Here is a 17,062-nt window from a genome sequence, read left to right on the forward strand (position 1 = left end):
AACAAATAATTCAAACAGTTTAAGCAGTAGGGGATGCAGTCTCAACATCCTAGCTATGGTTGCCACTTCAGTCTCTCTTCTGGGTTAAAATAGCCAGGATCACGTGCCAGGTGAAAAAGTTAGTGACACTAACCACTGTTTTTTGTTAACAGTCATCCCCATTAACAATACCCATCACTGCACAGGCATCCCAGCAATCCTGTGTGGAAATGGAGAAGGAATCTCAGAAAGATTTATCAATCTGGTAACTTCAGCAGCTGTCCCTGCAAATCAGTTTGAGGAGTCACTGCCAGGGCAAAATGGAAACAAATACTTTACTGTAGCACACTTCAGCTAACAAAATGCCCCTTCTGCTTCTTCTGCTTATGATAAATTAATACATATTATTTTCATTTTAATAGAAAAATTCGGCTGGCATTTGAGGTGTTCCTCCATAAACAGATGATCTCACTGCACTGAGGCAACAACAGTGGTATTGAACGTCTGATTGTGGAAGGATGAAAGGGAGGCACAACTGTGTAGTCTCATATACTGCAGCCTCCCGTGGCAGTGAACAAGGCCAGAACCACCTTCCTACCTTCCCTCTGTTCACTCAATTTTGTGTCCATGTAAGAAATCTTTACAACCAAGACTTTAGCTCATGCACACACAATCACACCATATTCAAAAGGTTAAATCAACCTCCAGGTGACAGCAAATCTCACACTAAGAATACTTTTGCTGTGCAACAGAGAGCAGGTCATCTAGCAAGCACTGATCTGACCTTGCCTGCCTGAAGGCCTGGGCACACCTGTACAGAGAAAAACAGGAGTTTCACCCTGAAGCACGAGGCAGCAACACTACTCCCAGTCCAGGATCTAGTTCAATTTAACTTGTCTGATCCCAGCCACAGTCTATGCATCTCTACTACATACGTACACACTGAGACTGAGGCCTTAAACTCCTATTTATTAGTTAAGCTTTGTACTGGTCTCAGAAATTGCTGGTATTGACCACTGCCAAAGAAAAGATAATTTGAGCACCTACTACTTACTTGACATTACAATGTAAGTAAAATCCCAAGGGCAGATACAATAAATATTTTTGTGAATGCACAGACCTAAGCAAAGAACCATAATCTGTCTTCTAAGAAACTATTTAACTTTGCAGAAAAGTTTGCAATTTCCTGTGCAGGAGTCAACAGACTGCTTCTGGGCCTTGTTCTTTCCTACATACATACACGCAGCATAGATCCACTGCTTTCATTCCACTAAAAAGCTGCCAAGAAACTTCAGTATGAAGCTAAATATCAGACACAATCAGAAATTCCAAACATTACTTCCTGAAACCAAACCAGGCAACTACAACTAGCCCCAAAATTTAAAACTCTGAGAGACACTAAGAAAAAAGATATGTTGAAGAAAAGGTTAAAAAATACTGAACAGCAAGAAATGTCAGAACAGGACACAGTTGGGAAGGAATTACCTAAATCTTAGTTTTGAAAGCACTGATCTGATATAGCCAGACTGTGTGTAGATGCATGCTGGGCAGGTGTGAAAGCCTTATAGTATGCTTAAGCTTATCTGCTCAAGAACATCTAGGTAGGTCACTCCGAATCAGCTGGGGTCTCTCTACCCGTGTTCAAATGAATATTCTTGGTTGCTCGTGTGCATCTAAAGTCTGTTTATTTCTCAGTAAAACTCCCGAACTGCACAATGTCTTTATCAAATACAAGCTTCTGTGCCAGCAAAATGGCATCTTGCAATTAACAAAAAACAATGTTCTGCTTAGGAGACAAAATCATGAGCTGAAAGGAGGTAAGAGACCTAGAGACTATAAAGAAGCAATAATAAATATGCCCTCAAAGAAAAACACACGACCAGCTACCTGAAATGTGTGCACAACTTACATATCCTTTCCAAAGTGGCCTATGCATATCTTACTAAAACTACTTCTCAGTTTCATTTGTGCAGTCTGGCAAAGTTAAACTAAACCATGTGCACAGACTTCGTCATTTCAGTACCTCAAGAGAGTAGTTTTTCTTACATTCCAGAAGTGCTAATTTTTACATTATTGCTTCTTTGTAGGTTCCATTGATGTGCAAACATACACGAACTTACTAGTTCTAGTCTTTCCAGTACTGGCTTTTCATTTTGATTAGTAAAAGGGGAAAGGAATTTCTGCTTTTACAGCCTTCATGTGTCACACAGGAAAAGATGCCATCCACAAAACTGGGTCTTACTCAGTAATTATTTTTCACTGTCAGATTTATCTAAAGAGATATATACACTGTCACATTAGGGCATTTTGAAACATAAACCCATAGGTTTGCAGTTTCCAAGATTTGTAAACTCAAGAAAAATAAAAACAATCATATGTCAGCTCTTCAATCTTACCATGGATTGATGGTAGGGTCACAGCTGCCAGTGGCAGCTTTTAGATTTTCCAAAGCTGTTTCCCTGTGAAAATGAAGCTGGACTAAGAGTACAACAGTTTCATCACACTTCAATGAAAATGTATCAAACTAAAACTGTTCGACCAAGCTAAAGAGTGATAATTTCTCCAGAAAATCGGAATTATATTTTTTTCCCTTTAAAATGATATTAATTCAGCTCAAGAAAACTCTTAATAATCACACAGAGCTTTCACTTCTAGATTACCTGATTGAATAATTCCAGTAACAACAGACAGGTATTCCTCAGGTTCCTGATCAGTGGAGATCTCTTTGCTGCCTCCATCTAAGGTCAGTATTTCATAAAGTATCGCTGAATTCTCCACCCCACAAAGCAGAATCACCACGTTATCCGGAGGTTTTAGAACTTGCTCCAGAAAATAACTTCTCTTCTGATTCAGGCAGTTAAGAAGTCCACATGATAGTATCAGGAGTTTACATTTATAACAGAGTAAAGACAATAACTCCTGATGCTTGAAAGACAAAGTCTTTAGACTGTAGAGTAAAATTCCTCCTTCATTCACTATGTGTCCAAAAAGAGATTTTAAATACAGAGCCCACTCTTCTGCTTCTTCTTCATATATCACAAGAATATCCTTTGACTTTTCTAGAAAGAAGAAAACATTTTAAAAATATAGTTTCAAATGCATTATGAATCCATTACAAATATCAGAAGACAGATCATTAGTTCCCCCCAGAAAAATCCTTGAGATGCTGAAGAAACAGAATAGGTCATCATCTCGAAATGACAAACAATTGCTTATTTCTAGGCCAAGGCAGAAAGATCACCCACAGAAATGTTGGGAAAAAAGCTCAGAATAGTTTATTTTTTAATATTTATAATAGCTTCAACTCGCATATCAGAATCAATACCGAAATGGCAGTGTAGAAAGCATTCTGTTCACTCTTATACTCTTGACAAATAAGCAATACTATTAAAAATGCAACAGTTAGCTTTTAATGGCAGAAGTAAATACATATTTGAACACTGGACATAGCCTGACTTAATTAGAAAGAGGATTGGGATGTTTAGGATATTTTGGCAGCATGGCATCAGGATACTCATTAGTGATCTTTCCTAGTGTCCTTATTCTAATAAAATTACTAAAGAACCTGACAAAAATAAACCAGAACTACACTTTTTCAGTTCTGCTTTCTTTTTAAGGAGTAAAACATGATGCTAGCAACAAGATAAATACTCTTCCACAGCGTTACTGGGTTGACACTGTGTCAGTGTCCAAGTGTAGGCAAGTGACAACTGGTGTTCCTCAGGGGTCAGTTTGGGACCAGTGCTGTTTAACATCTCTGTTGGAGAAATAGAAAAAAAGTATGTTTAGATTGAGTGGTAAAAGCATTTTTTTTAATAGCTTCACAGAATTTTAGTGTCCTGATTGTGCAGAAGAGGGATATGCTGGTGTCTTCCACAGCATTGACTTGGCCCAGAGCTGAAGTTTTCTCTCCATTTACAAGGAGAGCACAGGTGAGGAATTCTGCATAACTGCACATCATCCCTGTATGCAGATTGAAAACACTCAAAAGACATTCCCACATCCCAGAGCAGGAAAGAACTTCTGGACTCAACCATTCAGACACAGTTGAAGAGGTCCCTGTGTGCTGGGCACAGAGGAGTAAGTCCTTTGGTAGAAATACTCTTAAAGAGCTGACATTATATAATACTCATAATAAAAATATACATAAGATATAAAGTCTACCCCTGTGCAAATGGGGTGGCAAAGAGCTTCAACACTCAAGACACTAAAACTAAAAGTTTCATTAATATTATAAAAGATGATTGAGTAACTCGATTTTCATTTAGCACATCTGCACCTAAGTCTGCAGTTTTGATTTCAGCTAAGCATGAATGAGAAAGGGAGTTTAAGATCTTTATTCAAGGCTGGGTTGCATTTCTTTTTAACTATATTGATTTGTATATGTAAGAAAGCAAGCTTCATTTGTATAAGGGAGTGAAACATATTTTACACCACACTTGACGGAAGAAAAGCTCTGCAGTGTGTATCTCATAAACTTTGATTTAATATGGCTGCCATAATTCGTTTCTCTTTTCAAAGAATCATAGAACTATTCAGGATGGAAAAGACCGTTGGGATCATCGAGTCCAACCATCATCCCTACTCTACAAAGCTCTCCACTAAACCATATCCAAAACCACCACATCCAAAAGACCCTTAAACACATCCAGGGATGGTGACTCAGCCACCTCCCTGGGCAGCCTATTCCAGTGTCTAACCACTCTTTCAGTGAATTTTTTTTTCCTAATGTCCAGTCTAAACCTACCCTGTTGCAGCTTGAAGCCATTCCCTCTCGTTCTATTGCTAATTACCTGTGAGAAGAGACCAGCACCAACCTCTCTGCAATGACCTTTCAGGTAGCTGTAGAGACTGATGAGGTCTCCCCTCACCCTCCTCTTCCTCAAACTAAACATTCCCAGCTCCTTCAGGTGTTCTTCAAAAGATTTATTCTCTAGGCCCTTCACCAGCTTCATTGCCCTCCTCTGTACTCGCTCCAGCACCTCTATCTCTCTTGAACTGAGTTGCCCAAAACTGGATGCAATACTCCAGGTGTGGCCTCCCCAGTGCTGAGTAGAGGGGGACAATCACCTCTCTACTTCTGCTGGTCACACTATTTTTAATAAAAGCCAGGATGCCATTGGCTTTCTTGGCCACCTGGGCACACTGCTGGCTCATATTCAGCCACTTGTCAATTAGGACATGTAGGTCCTTTTCTGCCAGACAGCTTTCCAGCCACACTTCCCCAAGCCTGTGTGTTGCATGGGGTTCTTGTGGCCCAGGTGCAGGACCTGGCACTTGGCCTTGTTGTAGCTCATACCATTAACTTTAGCCCAATGATCCAATCTATCCAAGTCTCTCTGTAGAGCCTCCCTATGTTCATGCAGATCAACACTCCCACCTAGCTTGGTGTCACCTGCAAACTTACTTTCTATCTATATAGAGAAAGAGGAGTCATTTTGTTGAGGAGAGACTCAAATGAGCAAGGTATTTCATACTGCATTTTGGTGCAACGCTTATTGGTTTAAAGAAAGCAGCTAGTACTATCAAGTTACCTCTGGGAAACCAAACGTGGCTTTGTTTAGAATTATATGCTTGTGTTTTTTTCTGCCATTAATGTCCCTTCTAGATTGAAAGGTAACTTTGCAGGAATGCAAGCCATGTATCTTACTTCCCTAATATTGCATTTAAAGGTGAAATACCACCATTTTTAAATGCATGCTAGTCCTGAAATGTAGTCAGTTATCCTAGAAACAGTTACGAAATGTCCTATCTAAAAATCTACTCCATGTGCCTTAAGCTTTTTCATGTTACACAATGCTTTTTCTTTCAGAAATTTTACTAACTAGATGCTTGAATGCAGCTTACTTAAAAATTGCGTAATTTTAACCTGAAACAACAAAAGCTTAAGTGTAGCTTTAATACGACACTACCAGATACTGAATACACAGTAACAATGCTTGACTTTTCAACTAGAGGTTTTTCCCCTTCATTATTTTCATCTCTCACTGAGTATTTCTTTGAATTTACTGAACTTGGAATATAATTTGAGATTAATTTTGTTCCCTTGAAAGCTAATGTAATAGAAACTATCATATCCTGACAAAATTAAGCCATGCTTCAACTACTCCTACTGAAAACTGACTCAACGGTAGAAATAAAATTATTAGTTCAGCAATGAGAAACAGTAAGAGAATTTATGCAGTCATCTGGAACCTGAAATGGTTCTGACAAGCAAAACTATCCTCTAGTTACTGGTGTGTGGTTGCCCAAAAAAAGCACATCTCATGAAACATACCATCTGAAGCTTACTTTGAAGAGACTTGCTGAATCTTAAGAGAACCAAATGAGATGGGAACATCCTTGCAAACTAGTGTGACCAAGCAGGAATCAAGAACTTACATATATAAGGCAAAATAACATCTCTTTTATGGCAGCAATTAAAAGAGGGAATGCAGGGAAAAACGGAGGGGAAAAAACCAAGCATATTAGAAAGTAAAAGGAATTCTCAAGAATTCTGTAATGCACTAAGAATATCAGCAAGGCAACTGAAATAAACAAAAGATTGGGGGCTGGTGGCTACTCTTAAATGTGTTTATCACAGTTTACAAATCTTAGAATCTTGTAAAAGGTTCTAAGTGTTTAGAAGTGAGTAAGAAGAACTCAGTAACATTTACCTTTAATAATAACACTGCTGGATTCAGAAAAGCAAGTTCTCTGCACAGATGCCAACTTATTCCTCTCCTTTTACAGGCTTAATGTTTGTAGATGTGCATTACTTCTAGATACCTGCATTTTACTACACTCGCTACCAGTAAATCAACATTAACATACTATGGTTGAGTTAAAGATGGCTGATTTCAATTAGGCTAGAGTATAAAAATTGGTTCTAAAGTCCCACTGCTTTTGGATGCTTTGGCAAAACGAGTGACAATTGAATTCCAACATTAATGCAAGTTTTAACTGAAAGACTGACTGATCACTGTATTTCTCAGGGTCATCCACAGCCTTCTCCAGTTAGGGCACTGTAGCAGAAAAATGACATGCCCTGTTGTTTACTCAGCTGACCAGGAATTCAGATAACCACACAATAAGCTTGCAACAGTCAGCCCTAATGAAAAAGTAATCCAAGTCTGTTTACACTCCTCACCTCAATTGCATTCGCTTTTGATATCTATGTGAAGAAAACTTCCAAATTGTTTTCAAACACTATGTTAAGAAAGGAGAGGATCAACTGCTAGAGAAAGAAGAAAATTAATCCCTTTAATTTTTTCTTGTCACATATGTCCTCACTTGGGGAAGAGAAGGTTGTTTTATGTTTTTTAAAACAACAGTCTTAAAAGACATTCGAGAAAAAACTCTACAGACTCTGTCAATATGTAATGAGCTACTGCCCATGAGCTAAGATATGTTGAAATAAGTGGAGTTGCTGAGTATCTCAGAGGAGAAGTGGAAAAGCACATAGTGGAAGTTCTTGCTCGCTTTCTCATAATACATTGATGAAAAATTTGGGCAACATAAGTAATGCAGAACGACATCTTTAATTCTTCCATGAACAGGCTACACTCTCCAGAATTGCCACAAGTATCTTTCCATGATAAAAATTAATATTCATCTGCTTAGGCTTTTATGTATCTTATGATTCTAGTTTCATTGTCCAAATAAAATGTCACCAAAGGTGAATGCGTAACATGAGTTCCCACTCCATAGAATTATGCCTTTTTCATTAAGAGAGTCTTAAGCCCATGTTTTTTTAAACTGCTAGGGTTTGAAAAATGTCAGTATTCCCTCTGAGACATCTCTTTCAGTTTCCTTCCACATCTTTTCACTCTGCAGGATAAAACTATGGATATAGTTTAGCGTCATGACACAATGACAAAAAATAGAGCACAAAAAACAAAGTGTAAGAGACCTAGTCTCCCATCTTTGCTCAAAGATTTGCAAAACCCTTCTAATCTCAAGAAGATTCATCCATTTGGACAGTATGTAGAATGAGTGTGGCAAGCATACACACCAAGTACTTCTAACTCAAATGAGGCTCCTGAAACAAAAGACCTTTAGTGTCTTGGCTTCTTTGCAACCCTTTCACAAAGATTTAGTCACTTATCTCTCCATATTGCTTACCCTGATCACTTAAAATGATATAATAAGGAACTACGGCAAAAGATTCACTAGCTCTCCAAACAACCTCTGCAATTTAACGTTTGGAAACAGAAAGAGAACATTTCATTCTGCACTAATCAGTGGCCTTAGCATAATGAACTGCCCCTCACCCATCCAGAAGGCATTGATTTTCCCAGTCAGTGTACCTGACACACATCCAGTAAATGCATCTCAAAATGCACCTCTAGCTATTGGTTGCTGATTTCTGCAAAGCAAATCCCCTGAAACAAGCCAAAATGGTTTCATCCTAGGAAGGACAGCAGAAAGCACTTTAGAACTACTTGCAGATAATGGAAAATGTTTTCAAGTAAGTCATGTTGCTTCTCAGAGACATTTCACTAATGGAAATGACAATTATAAAAGCCTGCCTGTAAGCTTCAGAGTGAGATCACAAAGTCCCTATATTGCTGCAATGCCGTGGCACACCTGTTTCAATTAAAGCAATTATCCTAAAGCATGGGACATTCCTGCCATCACTGTATCAGCCAGCAAAGCAGCTGAACTCCTATTCTCAAATGCCTATTTAACTAGCATGTGAAAATATTTTCATTGTTTCTGTACCTTCTGTTGCTGATTGCTGTGTTGTGTGTGGAAACAAATACCTGCTGTATCTGTATAGAGTCAAGCCTCGTGTCTTCATCCTTCTTCTCACTAAGCTCAGTGAGGTCTGGAATGGGCAACATAAAGTTCAACAAAGAACAATTTTCCTACAACTAGGTTTAGGCTTGATGTTGTGGGCTTTCTCTGTAAAGAAATTCCATTGACTTTCCCTACAGTAACAATGGTAACATGGAGCCAAGTAAGTTCCTGGGGTACCTTTCCACAGCATGGGCCTGACCCAGGTAGACTAGAAAGGTACCAGACTACTAAACTAGACAAAGCTAACACTATGCCCAAAAAGGTGTTTTTCCTGAAGTGACAGGGCCTTATTTCCTGGTTTAGGCCTCTCTGATCTGTCCCACAAATATACATGTAAGTATCACGACCATCACAATATCTTTGGCAAATACACCTTTGGCAAATTTTAGCAGAATATAATCAGGTAATTCAGAAATGCTTTAAACATAATCAAATACTTAAGATAAAAACATATAATGACAGTATAAAGAACTGAAGTAATACACTACTTTTTATGATTGCTGACAAAGAAATCTTTAACATCAAATGAAAACAAGCTGCACCAAGTTTCTATTAACTGGAAACAACCACCTGAAGCTTCCCCTTACACTAGCATTCGATAAATGAAGCATTCTAAAAAATTTAAAATTTAAAATTTCACTGTTAGGGTAGACAAAGTGGTCTTTTATTTCACTATTTATTTATTGCCAGTTTTTCCTCTTACCAGGTTTCTAGATAATATTGAACATCCTTTCCAAGCAAAGCCTTTTTTTATTATTTGATCCAATCTTTATGAAACTTTCTGGTAACATAGCTCTACCTTTAAAAAGTACTATTTAAAATATACAGATAAATTTGAAATGTAAATTATCTTTAGATATTAAAAGATTAAGCTGCTAGAAATTGCTTTCTGGACATAGCTAAAATCAGACACTCAAAAGATGTTTGATCTATTTGGATTACTTAAAAGCCTAATAAACTTGTTTTGAACTAAAAAAAAATAAAATTAAGATTGGTAGATCACATGGAATGTGTATTTCAGTTCCCTTGAACAAACAGAAGGAATTTGGGAAATGATGATCAAGTAGGAATTTTGTGGAGGGCTTTTGAAAAATTATTTTTTAAATTAGCTCAGAAGTTTTAAACATGTTAGATGTGATCAAGCCAGTTCCTTTTTAAATGTTCAGCTAAACTGAACTTACAATTGGAAGCAGTTCTAGATAGACACAGACTGCTTGTATACTGTTAACTCCACTGGCCACCTTCTTTGGATTTTTTACAAATATGCTCAAGGACACAGTCCTGGCTAGTGTTACATGCTTATTAGTAATAACTGAATTGTGTGAATGCTATTGTAAACACTTAAAAATCTTAGTAACAAAATGTTAGATAAATCACTATATGATGAAGGTTTTTATACTGAATCCTGCCTACTAGTCTCCCCACTGTATTAAATATTTTAAAAGGAAGCTAACCAAAGTCAAAAGATGTTTGCATGGTTTTCTTAATTAAAAAACTTATCTCTGTCAGTCATGCATATTATAGTTTAATAAAGAGCAAGTGCTCAAGTCTTCTCAATCACAAATCTTAATAAATAAGAGGAGCATCACACTTGTGGCTTGTGATAAAAGTACTGCTTATTTTCCTTTGGTGCTTACTATCACATTAGCATTAAACTGCTTTGAAGTCTGTACTGTATTCAGCCTTTTTTTACAGAAGACACTAGTATTACTTAAGATAGGAGCTTTTATTTTCAGTCCTCAAATGGCTCAAAATTGTCTTATTTCATTCCAGGTATACTATATTTTTTCCTTTCAGCTATTTAAACTGTAAATGTTTCAAAAATAAAATTATGAATAATACAAGTGTGCACTATATGAAAATATGCCTAACATACACATTATTCAATTTCTTAAGACTTCAATTTCTCAATGCCAATCCATACATTCTTCTGTTTTTTCAAAAGCTTCCATAATTTTTCAAATTTTCCATTAGAAAACAAATAATGTTTACTAGTTCAATAATCTCTAATCTGATATTAAGAAACCCCCCACCAACACCATGTTTCATTGACTGCAGTAAACAAATTAGTTATTTATTCTTCATGAGTTAGTATTCCCCCTGTGCTGTAAAGAACAAATATAAAAATGTAATATTTGGTATATTTATTTGGAAGAAAGCATAATGACAAATAGTAAATGAAAAAATCATTACTTCATTACATTTTGACAGGATAATAGCTTGCTTTGCTTGAGAGAAACATACACTACCCAACACTAAGAAACTTTGAGGGTAAAGTACATTAAAGCATGAACTGAATGGTACATGTATTCTCACACAAAGACTTCAATGCATTAATGAACCTTTGATAGGCTCTCAGCCAGATTTGCAGGACATTGACTTAGTTTGACATTATCTTTGTTTCTTTAAAGAATATTAATGTACCTCATTAATACAGAATGTCTAGAGTAGGGGATATCTGGGATTAGGCAGTAGCTGCTCCTAGATCCAGCTGCACTACTCAGCTGGACACTTAATTTAGTGTCAGGACAAAACTCAGGCATCCATGAAAATCTCTTTTCCTTCCCACCCCTGTGTTGGTTCCATAGAAAAGAAATCTAAGATTGTGAGCAGGACAGAAGCTGCAGCACACATCAGCAGAAAGACCAGACAGCCATAAAAGTCACTTGGCTGACAAGATTTGTGTCTACCTTGTGGTTTTAGAAAAAGAAATTCCTAAGCATTGTGAAGAGAAATCTCAAGTATTTCAAGGAAGGTAAACAAACAGGGTCTTAAAAAAAGTAGACATTTCAGAAAACCTATCCATGAACTCTGTCCCAAGTTTCCAAGAAAACTCATCTCCTGCAAATAATGGGAACTACTTGGCACTACATGCTTTTGAAAAATCTTAGCATGTTTAAAAAAGAACATCTGTCACTTACATTTTTAAAGCACACTGTTACTATCTTCATGATCAAAAACAAAGGAAGAAGGAAGTTTGCTCTCCTCTTCTAATTGCAGTATATATTACCGCGTTCTTTAAAGTTTGAATGCACTGAATCAATGCTCAGATCGTATGCTAGCAAAACACTGTTCTCTGATAAAAGTAGTAACTAAGGATTACTGAGTGCTGACATTCCAAATAGGCTATACTCGGGCAGTAACTGTGCTTCTTACAGATAAGTTCTGACTTTCATTTATCGTAAGTGATTTCAAGATACTGCTAAAATAGATTGTACTTGCTTTTGTTAATTTGTTTTCAACAGTTCTCAATATTTGGCAATAACAAAGAGGCATTAGTTGGCAATGTATCACATAATAAAAATGACTTCTCATCACCCCTAAGCTTACAAGAAGCAGTGAACCACAAACTGTAGCAATTTATAAATGCCTGTATAAAGTTTCAAGTAATTTACAGATGTTATGCATGAGAACTGAAACCAAAAGGGTGCTTTCCAAGTTCTGCTATACCTCTGCTTGAACTATCTCAACCTCAAACATGTGTAAACCTTTTCTTATTTAATTGTACAAGAAGACTCAAAAACATGGAGGAAAAAAGTAACGATGGGACTGCCTAAGACCAGCTTGCTTTAGCTGTCAGATCTGCAATAGCATAAACTATACCCTGTGCCTTGCTACAAAGACCTGCTTTCTTACTATGCAGGGAGACAATGAACATTAAATAATCAATGTGTTCACATTAAATAGATCCCAGTTTAGAATGTAGATCTTGGTATTCCTTACACTCTTATGCTCATGGCAGTTTCAAAATGCCTAGATATTTTAAATATCATTATTACCACTTTTGTTTACATTTAATAAAATCTGGCCATCTATCACAGATCACACAGTAACAGTCTGACTTTAATTTATACAGAAGGTCAGGGCAACCTTATTTTTTTAATGATAGCCAGAAATGACTGGACCTCCTAGGAGGATACTATATCACAAGCTATTGCTGCTGTTTGCATTGTGGCACTTGAGCTTATTAGGGGAGTTAAAACATTCTTTAGTACCTACCAGCAACTAAGAGAGTACATAAGAAAACCAAATGCCCAAAGACCAGCTTCAAGACACATACAGTTAAGAAAACAACGACACTGGTTCTCGACTCCCTGGACACAAATCTGATTTTCAAAAACTGAGATAGGTGCTCTTCCCTTCACCTGTACTGTAGCATCAGTAATATAGTTTCTTGTCAATTGCTTATATGAAAACTTCAGCAATCACTGTGTACAATACAAGGGAGACCAGAGAGGATTAGCATAAGGGAACATCTTGTTAGGATCAAATTTTGAATCTGAATCAGCAACTAACACTTCTGAAGACATATGGTAGCTTTGCCTTCAGCTTAGTGGATCCCAGTTTTTCCTCATACAATTTTAAAAAAAATATAAAATTCTAGTTTCCAGCCAAGACTCGCCTGAAAATTTTGCATCTGGAGTACACATCAGAATAACTTCCTTTATCCGTAATGAAGATTTTCATTTCTACATTCTGAGGAGACAGATTTCAGTACTAAAATATACAAATGTTGTATTTTTGTCACTGCAGAAATATCAAAATGTTTCATCAATAATAAGAAATAGAAACTTCCTTTCAGAATAATAAATGTACTGTAAAAAAATCTGTCTGGATATCTGAAGTAGTCACTTGAAATGGTGAACCACATGAGTGAACCAAAGCATTAAGTCACTTTTGCAGAGTGAGGCCCTCAGATCTCTTGATTCCTCATTCATAAAATGACGATAAAATATTGTCATGGCTAATAGAAGCGTCACAAAGAAAGCTGAGCTCCCTGCTGCAAGCAATTCAAGCCTCTGGCACCTGACTGCACATCTCTGATTTCCCCTTTATTGATTGCCCAGCTTTGTAGGCACTGGTTTGATTTAAGAATTGCTGAGCCTTTCAAATGCATGTGAAGAAAATGGAAGTAGTACATAGATGTTATTTCTGTGAATAAGGAAATGTGATTGGGAAGAGTGAACCCTGGAACTAGTTAGGGGTTCCTGGTTCAGATTCCAACCTGCCTCTGATTTACACGTAGCTTAAGTCTTTTTATCTTTTCATCTTTTTTTTTTTCCACCAGTAAATAGGATAATACATTCCAATACTATTGACAGAGTAAAAAAAAAACAAAAAAAAAACTAACAGTTTTGAACCACACAGATAATGTGACAAACACCAATGAACACATAAATAAGGACATTAATATTTTTGTGCAGCATTTGCTTTACTACAGTATAACACAAGGCTGGATCCTTTACTGAATGCTGAGAGACTGAAAATGATAATCACTTTTTAATTCACAACACAGCATGTGACAGCTAATTAAGACTATCTCAGGGTGGATATACATGTAGGACAGAATTAACATTAGAATCATAGAACAGTGGGGGTTGAGACCTCTGGAGATCATCTAGTCCAACCCCCTTGCCAGAGCAGGATCACCTAGGGCAGGTCACACAGAAACAACTCCACACAACCTCTCTGGGCAGCCTGTTCCAGTGCTCCATCACCCTTACAGTAAAGTAGTTTTTCCTCGTGTTGAGGTGCAACTTCCTGTGCTCCCTCTTCCTACCATAGGGCACCACTGAAAAGAGACTGGCCCACGCAGCCACTCTTCAGATATTCGTAAACACTCGTAAGATCCCCTCTCCGTCTCCTCTTCTCCAGACTAAACAGCCCCAGGTCTCTCAGCCCTTTCTCATAAAATTAGCGTTCCAGTCCCTTAACCATCCTTGTAGCCCTTCATTGCACCCCCTCTAGCATATCCCTGTCCCTCTTGAACTGGGAAGCCCAGACCTGGACACAATACCCCAGGTGTGGCCTTACTAGGGCAGAGCAGAGGGGGAGAACCTCCCTCCCTGCTGGACGCTCTTCTTGACCCACCCCATTGCTTATGCCTTTCTCGTTTCCTAAGTTTTTGATGCCAGACTTCCAACTCTTCAGAAAAGCTGTGCCCTGCAAAGCAGTAACAAGTGCATTGAATACCACTTGCAATTGAGGACTATTTTCAAGGAAAAGTTTTCTAAAACTGCCTTCAAGTTCTAAGAAAAGCTGCATCAATTAAAATTCTGGCGTAACTTGACATGAAAACATGTAAACAAATAACAAGAACTGTAAAACCAAAAAGCACTGAGCTCCACAGAAAATACCTCACACAGGTGTTCCCACTCTCCAACACCCTTGGATGACCCCCCGTAGAAGCAAAGGCGCTTCCCGCCAGCACCGTTTCTCCTCGGCGCCGCCCCCACCCCGCACCAGCGGCCCTCCCGGCCCCCACGGAGCAGCCCCGGAGAAAGCCGCCCTCACCGCCCCTCACCCCCAGCTCCCCAGACCCCGCCTCCTCACTCCCGAGGCCCGCCCGGGGGCTGCTGCAGCCCCCCTGCCCCGCGGCCGGGATGCGGGGCCCCCCGGCTGCTGCGGGGCTCAGCAGCCCCGCGCCCACCCTCGCACCCGTCCAGCCCGCCCGCCGCCCCTCGGCGACCTGCCGGGCGCATGGCGACGGTGCCGCTGCCTCACTCCCCCGGGCCGCAGGAGGCTGTGCCGGCAGCTGAGGGGGCCCTCGAAGCCGAGGCGGAACCTGAAGCCGCCGCCCCCCGCTCGCTGCGGCCCGTTCTATGGACCTGCCACCCCCACAGACGCTTCCGCCCCCGGGGGGAAGCGGAGCCCGCCGGCTCTGAGGTGAGGTCGTGAGGCAGCCCCCCTGGAGCCTGCCGCCCCGTCTGTCTGCCCCGTTAGACGCTCTCGGAGCGCTCGACGAAGTTTGTTGGCTGTAGAGAGCAAATGAGGAGGGAGGGCAGCCTTTCCAGCTCTGCAGGGCTTTGGGCTCAGTGCGAGGCCGCAGAGGGGAGCCCAGGCGGTCGCCACGTTGTGTGGAAAACCCACCGAGGATCCAGAGCGCCTGGGAGAAAACTGCCGGGAATCTCTTCGCCTGGCGTCGCAGTCCCAGTGCTCTGCTGGGAATGTGTTGTGATGTGGCATGATTTAACACCTCTGCTATATTGTGCCATATGTTTATTTTTTGACATGGCAGAGAGTAAAACCAAAACCTTAAAAAGTGAGACAAAGCAACCTATGAAGGAGACTGCCAATGCTTCAGCTCACTGCTATGCCAGCTGTCAAATTTAGTCAGGAGCCATTGATCAAGGCAGCATCTTTCAGGTTCACAATAAAGGTCAGACTCACCACAAGGAGCCAGAGTTGCCCCTTAAAATAGCATTACAGGAAAACTGAATGTTATCTTCTGGAAGAAAAGTTCTTTAAGATGCTTTCCAAAGGAAGCAAAGCTTGTCTGACTACACTTTGCACATGAGTGTGTGCTTCTTGCCCCCCTGAACCTCTGTGTTCCTCTTCCCTAGCAGAATGCTAATGCCTTGTGGCTGACTTTGGTGAAATTTGTAAAAGGTTTTAGAGAGCTCAAAAGGTGAAGTTGCTAAGTATCAGTTTCAGGAATGTGGTGTCCAAAATACAAAACAACAAATGCTCGGCTGTGTGCAAACTGAAGGAAAGTCTGCAGAATGAATTTAAGCAGTATAAGAGAAAGAAAAGTCCACACAGAGGCAGTCTTTATAGATGTCTCGGTATGATAAAGCCTTCACAGTTTACTGTCAACCACAAACCACAAATATGTACAAGGCTGGACTTCACAGAACCACTTGCACACTGGATGCATTCAAATGAAATAATGTAAAAACCTGAACTACTGAGAGCTGTTCCTATTTCTGTCATTACAACAGGTAAATACTTGGGTTTTATTTGGTGTGTTGTTTGCTGTCTGGTTGTTGTTGTTTTGTTGTTTGTGGGTTTTGCTGGTTTTGTTCTGTTTTTTTTTTTTCTTTTTCCCCAGCATGCTTTTGCTAATGAGTGCCTGGTTTTGGTGAATTTCTGGCTCAGCTTCACCAATCACACAGAGGAAATCTCTAGCTATGTATACACAGGGAATATATAGACCAGGTTCAGTCATGTCAGTCCACATATGCATCAGGAACCACTTGGAATACCTCCCATTGTTCCTTTCTGCTCTTTTTTCACTTCAGGTTTCAATGACTGAAGTGGCTGGTATCCAGGCAATACATCATTCCTTTATTTTTTGACTCAGGAAATGCAGAACTAGAGTGTCAGTAGTTTTCATCTGTGAGCAGGATTAACAGGAAGGAGGTACCTTACAATGGAGGAAGCAGTATGTCAAAGATAAAACATTGGAAATACTGTATCTGACTATTTTGCCGAAGCAATATAATCATTGCAGCTTCTTGAAAGACAGGTTAGATAATATGGTTAGATATGGTTGGGATGATTTAGCAGTCTGAACTGTGAC

General features: G+C 39.3%; 1 protein-coding gene across 1 annotated transcript in view; it reads right to left on the reverse strand.

The window, feature by feature from the left end:
* Positions 1-15,242, reverse strand: part of BANK1 (B cell scaffold protein with ankyrin repeats 1) — a 122,127-nt gene extending 106,885 nt beyond the window's left edge. Inside the window, exons 1-2 of the mRNA XM_051618280.1 lie at positions 15,191-15,242; positions 2,640-3,038 (exon numbers count right to left, since the gene is read on the reverse strand). Of these exons, the coding sequence (XP_051474240.1) occupies positions 2,640-3,038; positions 15,191-15,242 (451 nt within the window). The remainder of the gene's footprint in view (positions 1-2,639; positions 3,039-15,190) is intronic.
* Positions 15,243-17,062: the final 1,820 nt, after the last annotated feature.

Source organism: Apus apus, chromosome 4 (genome assembly GCF_020740795.1).
Source record: "Apus apus isolate bApuApu2 chromosome 4, bApuApu2.pri.cur, whole genome shotgun sequence".
NCBI lineage: Eukaryota > Metazoa > Chordata > Aves > Apodiformes > Apodidae > Apus > Apus apus.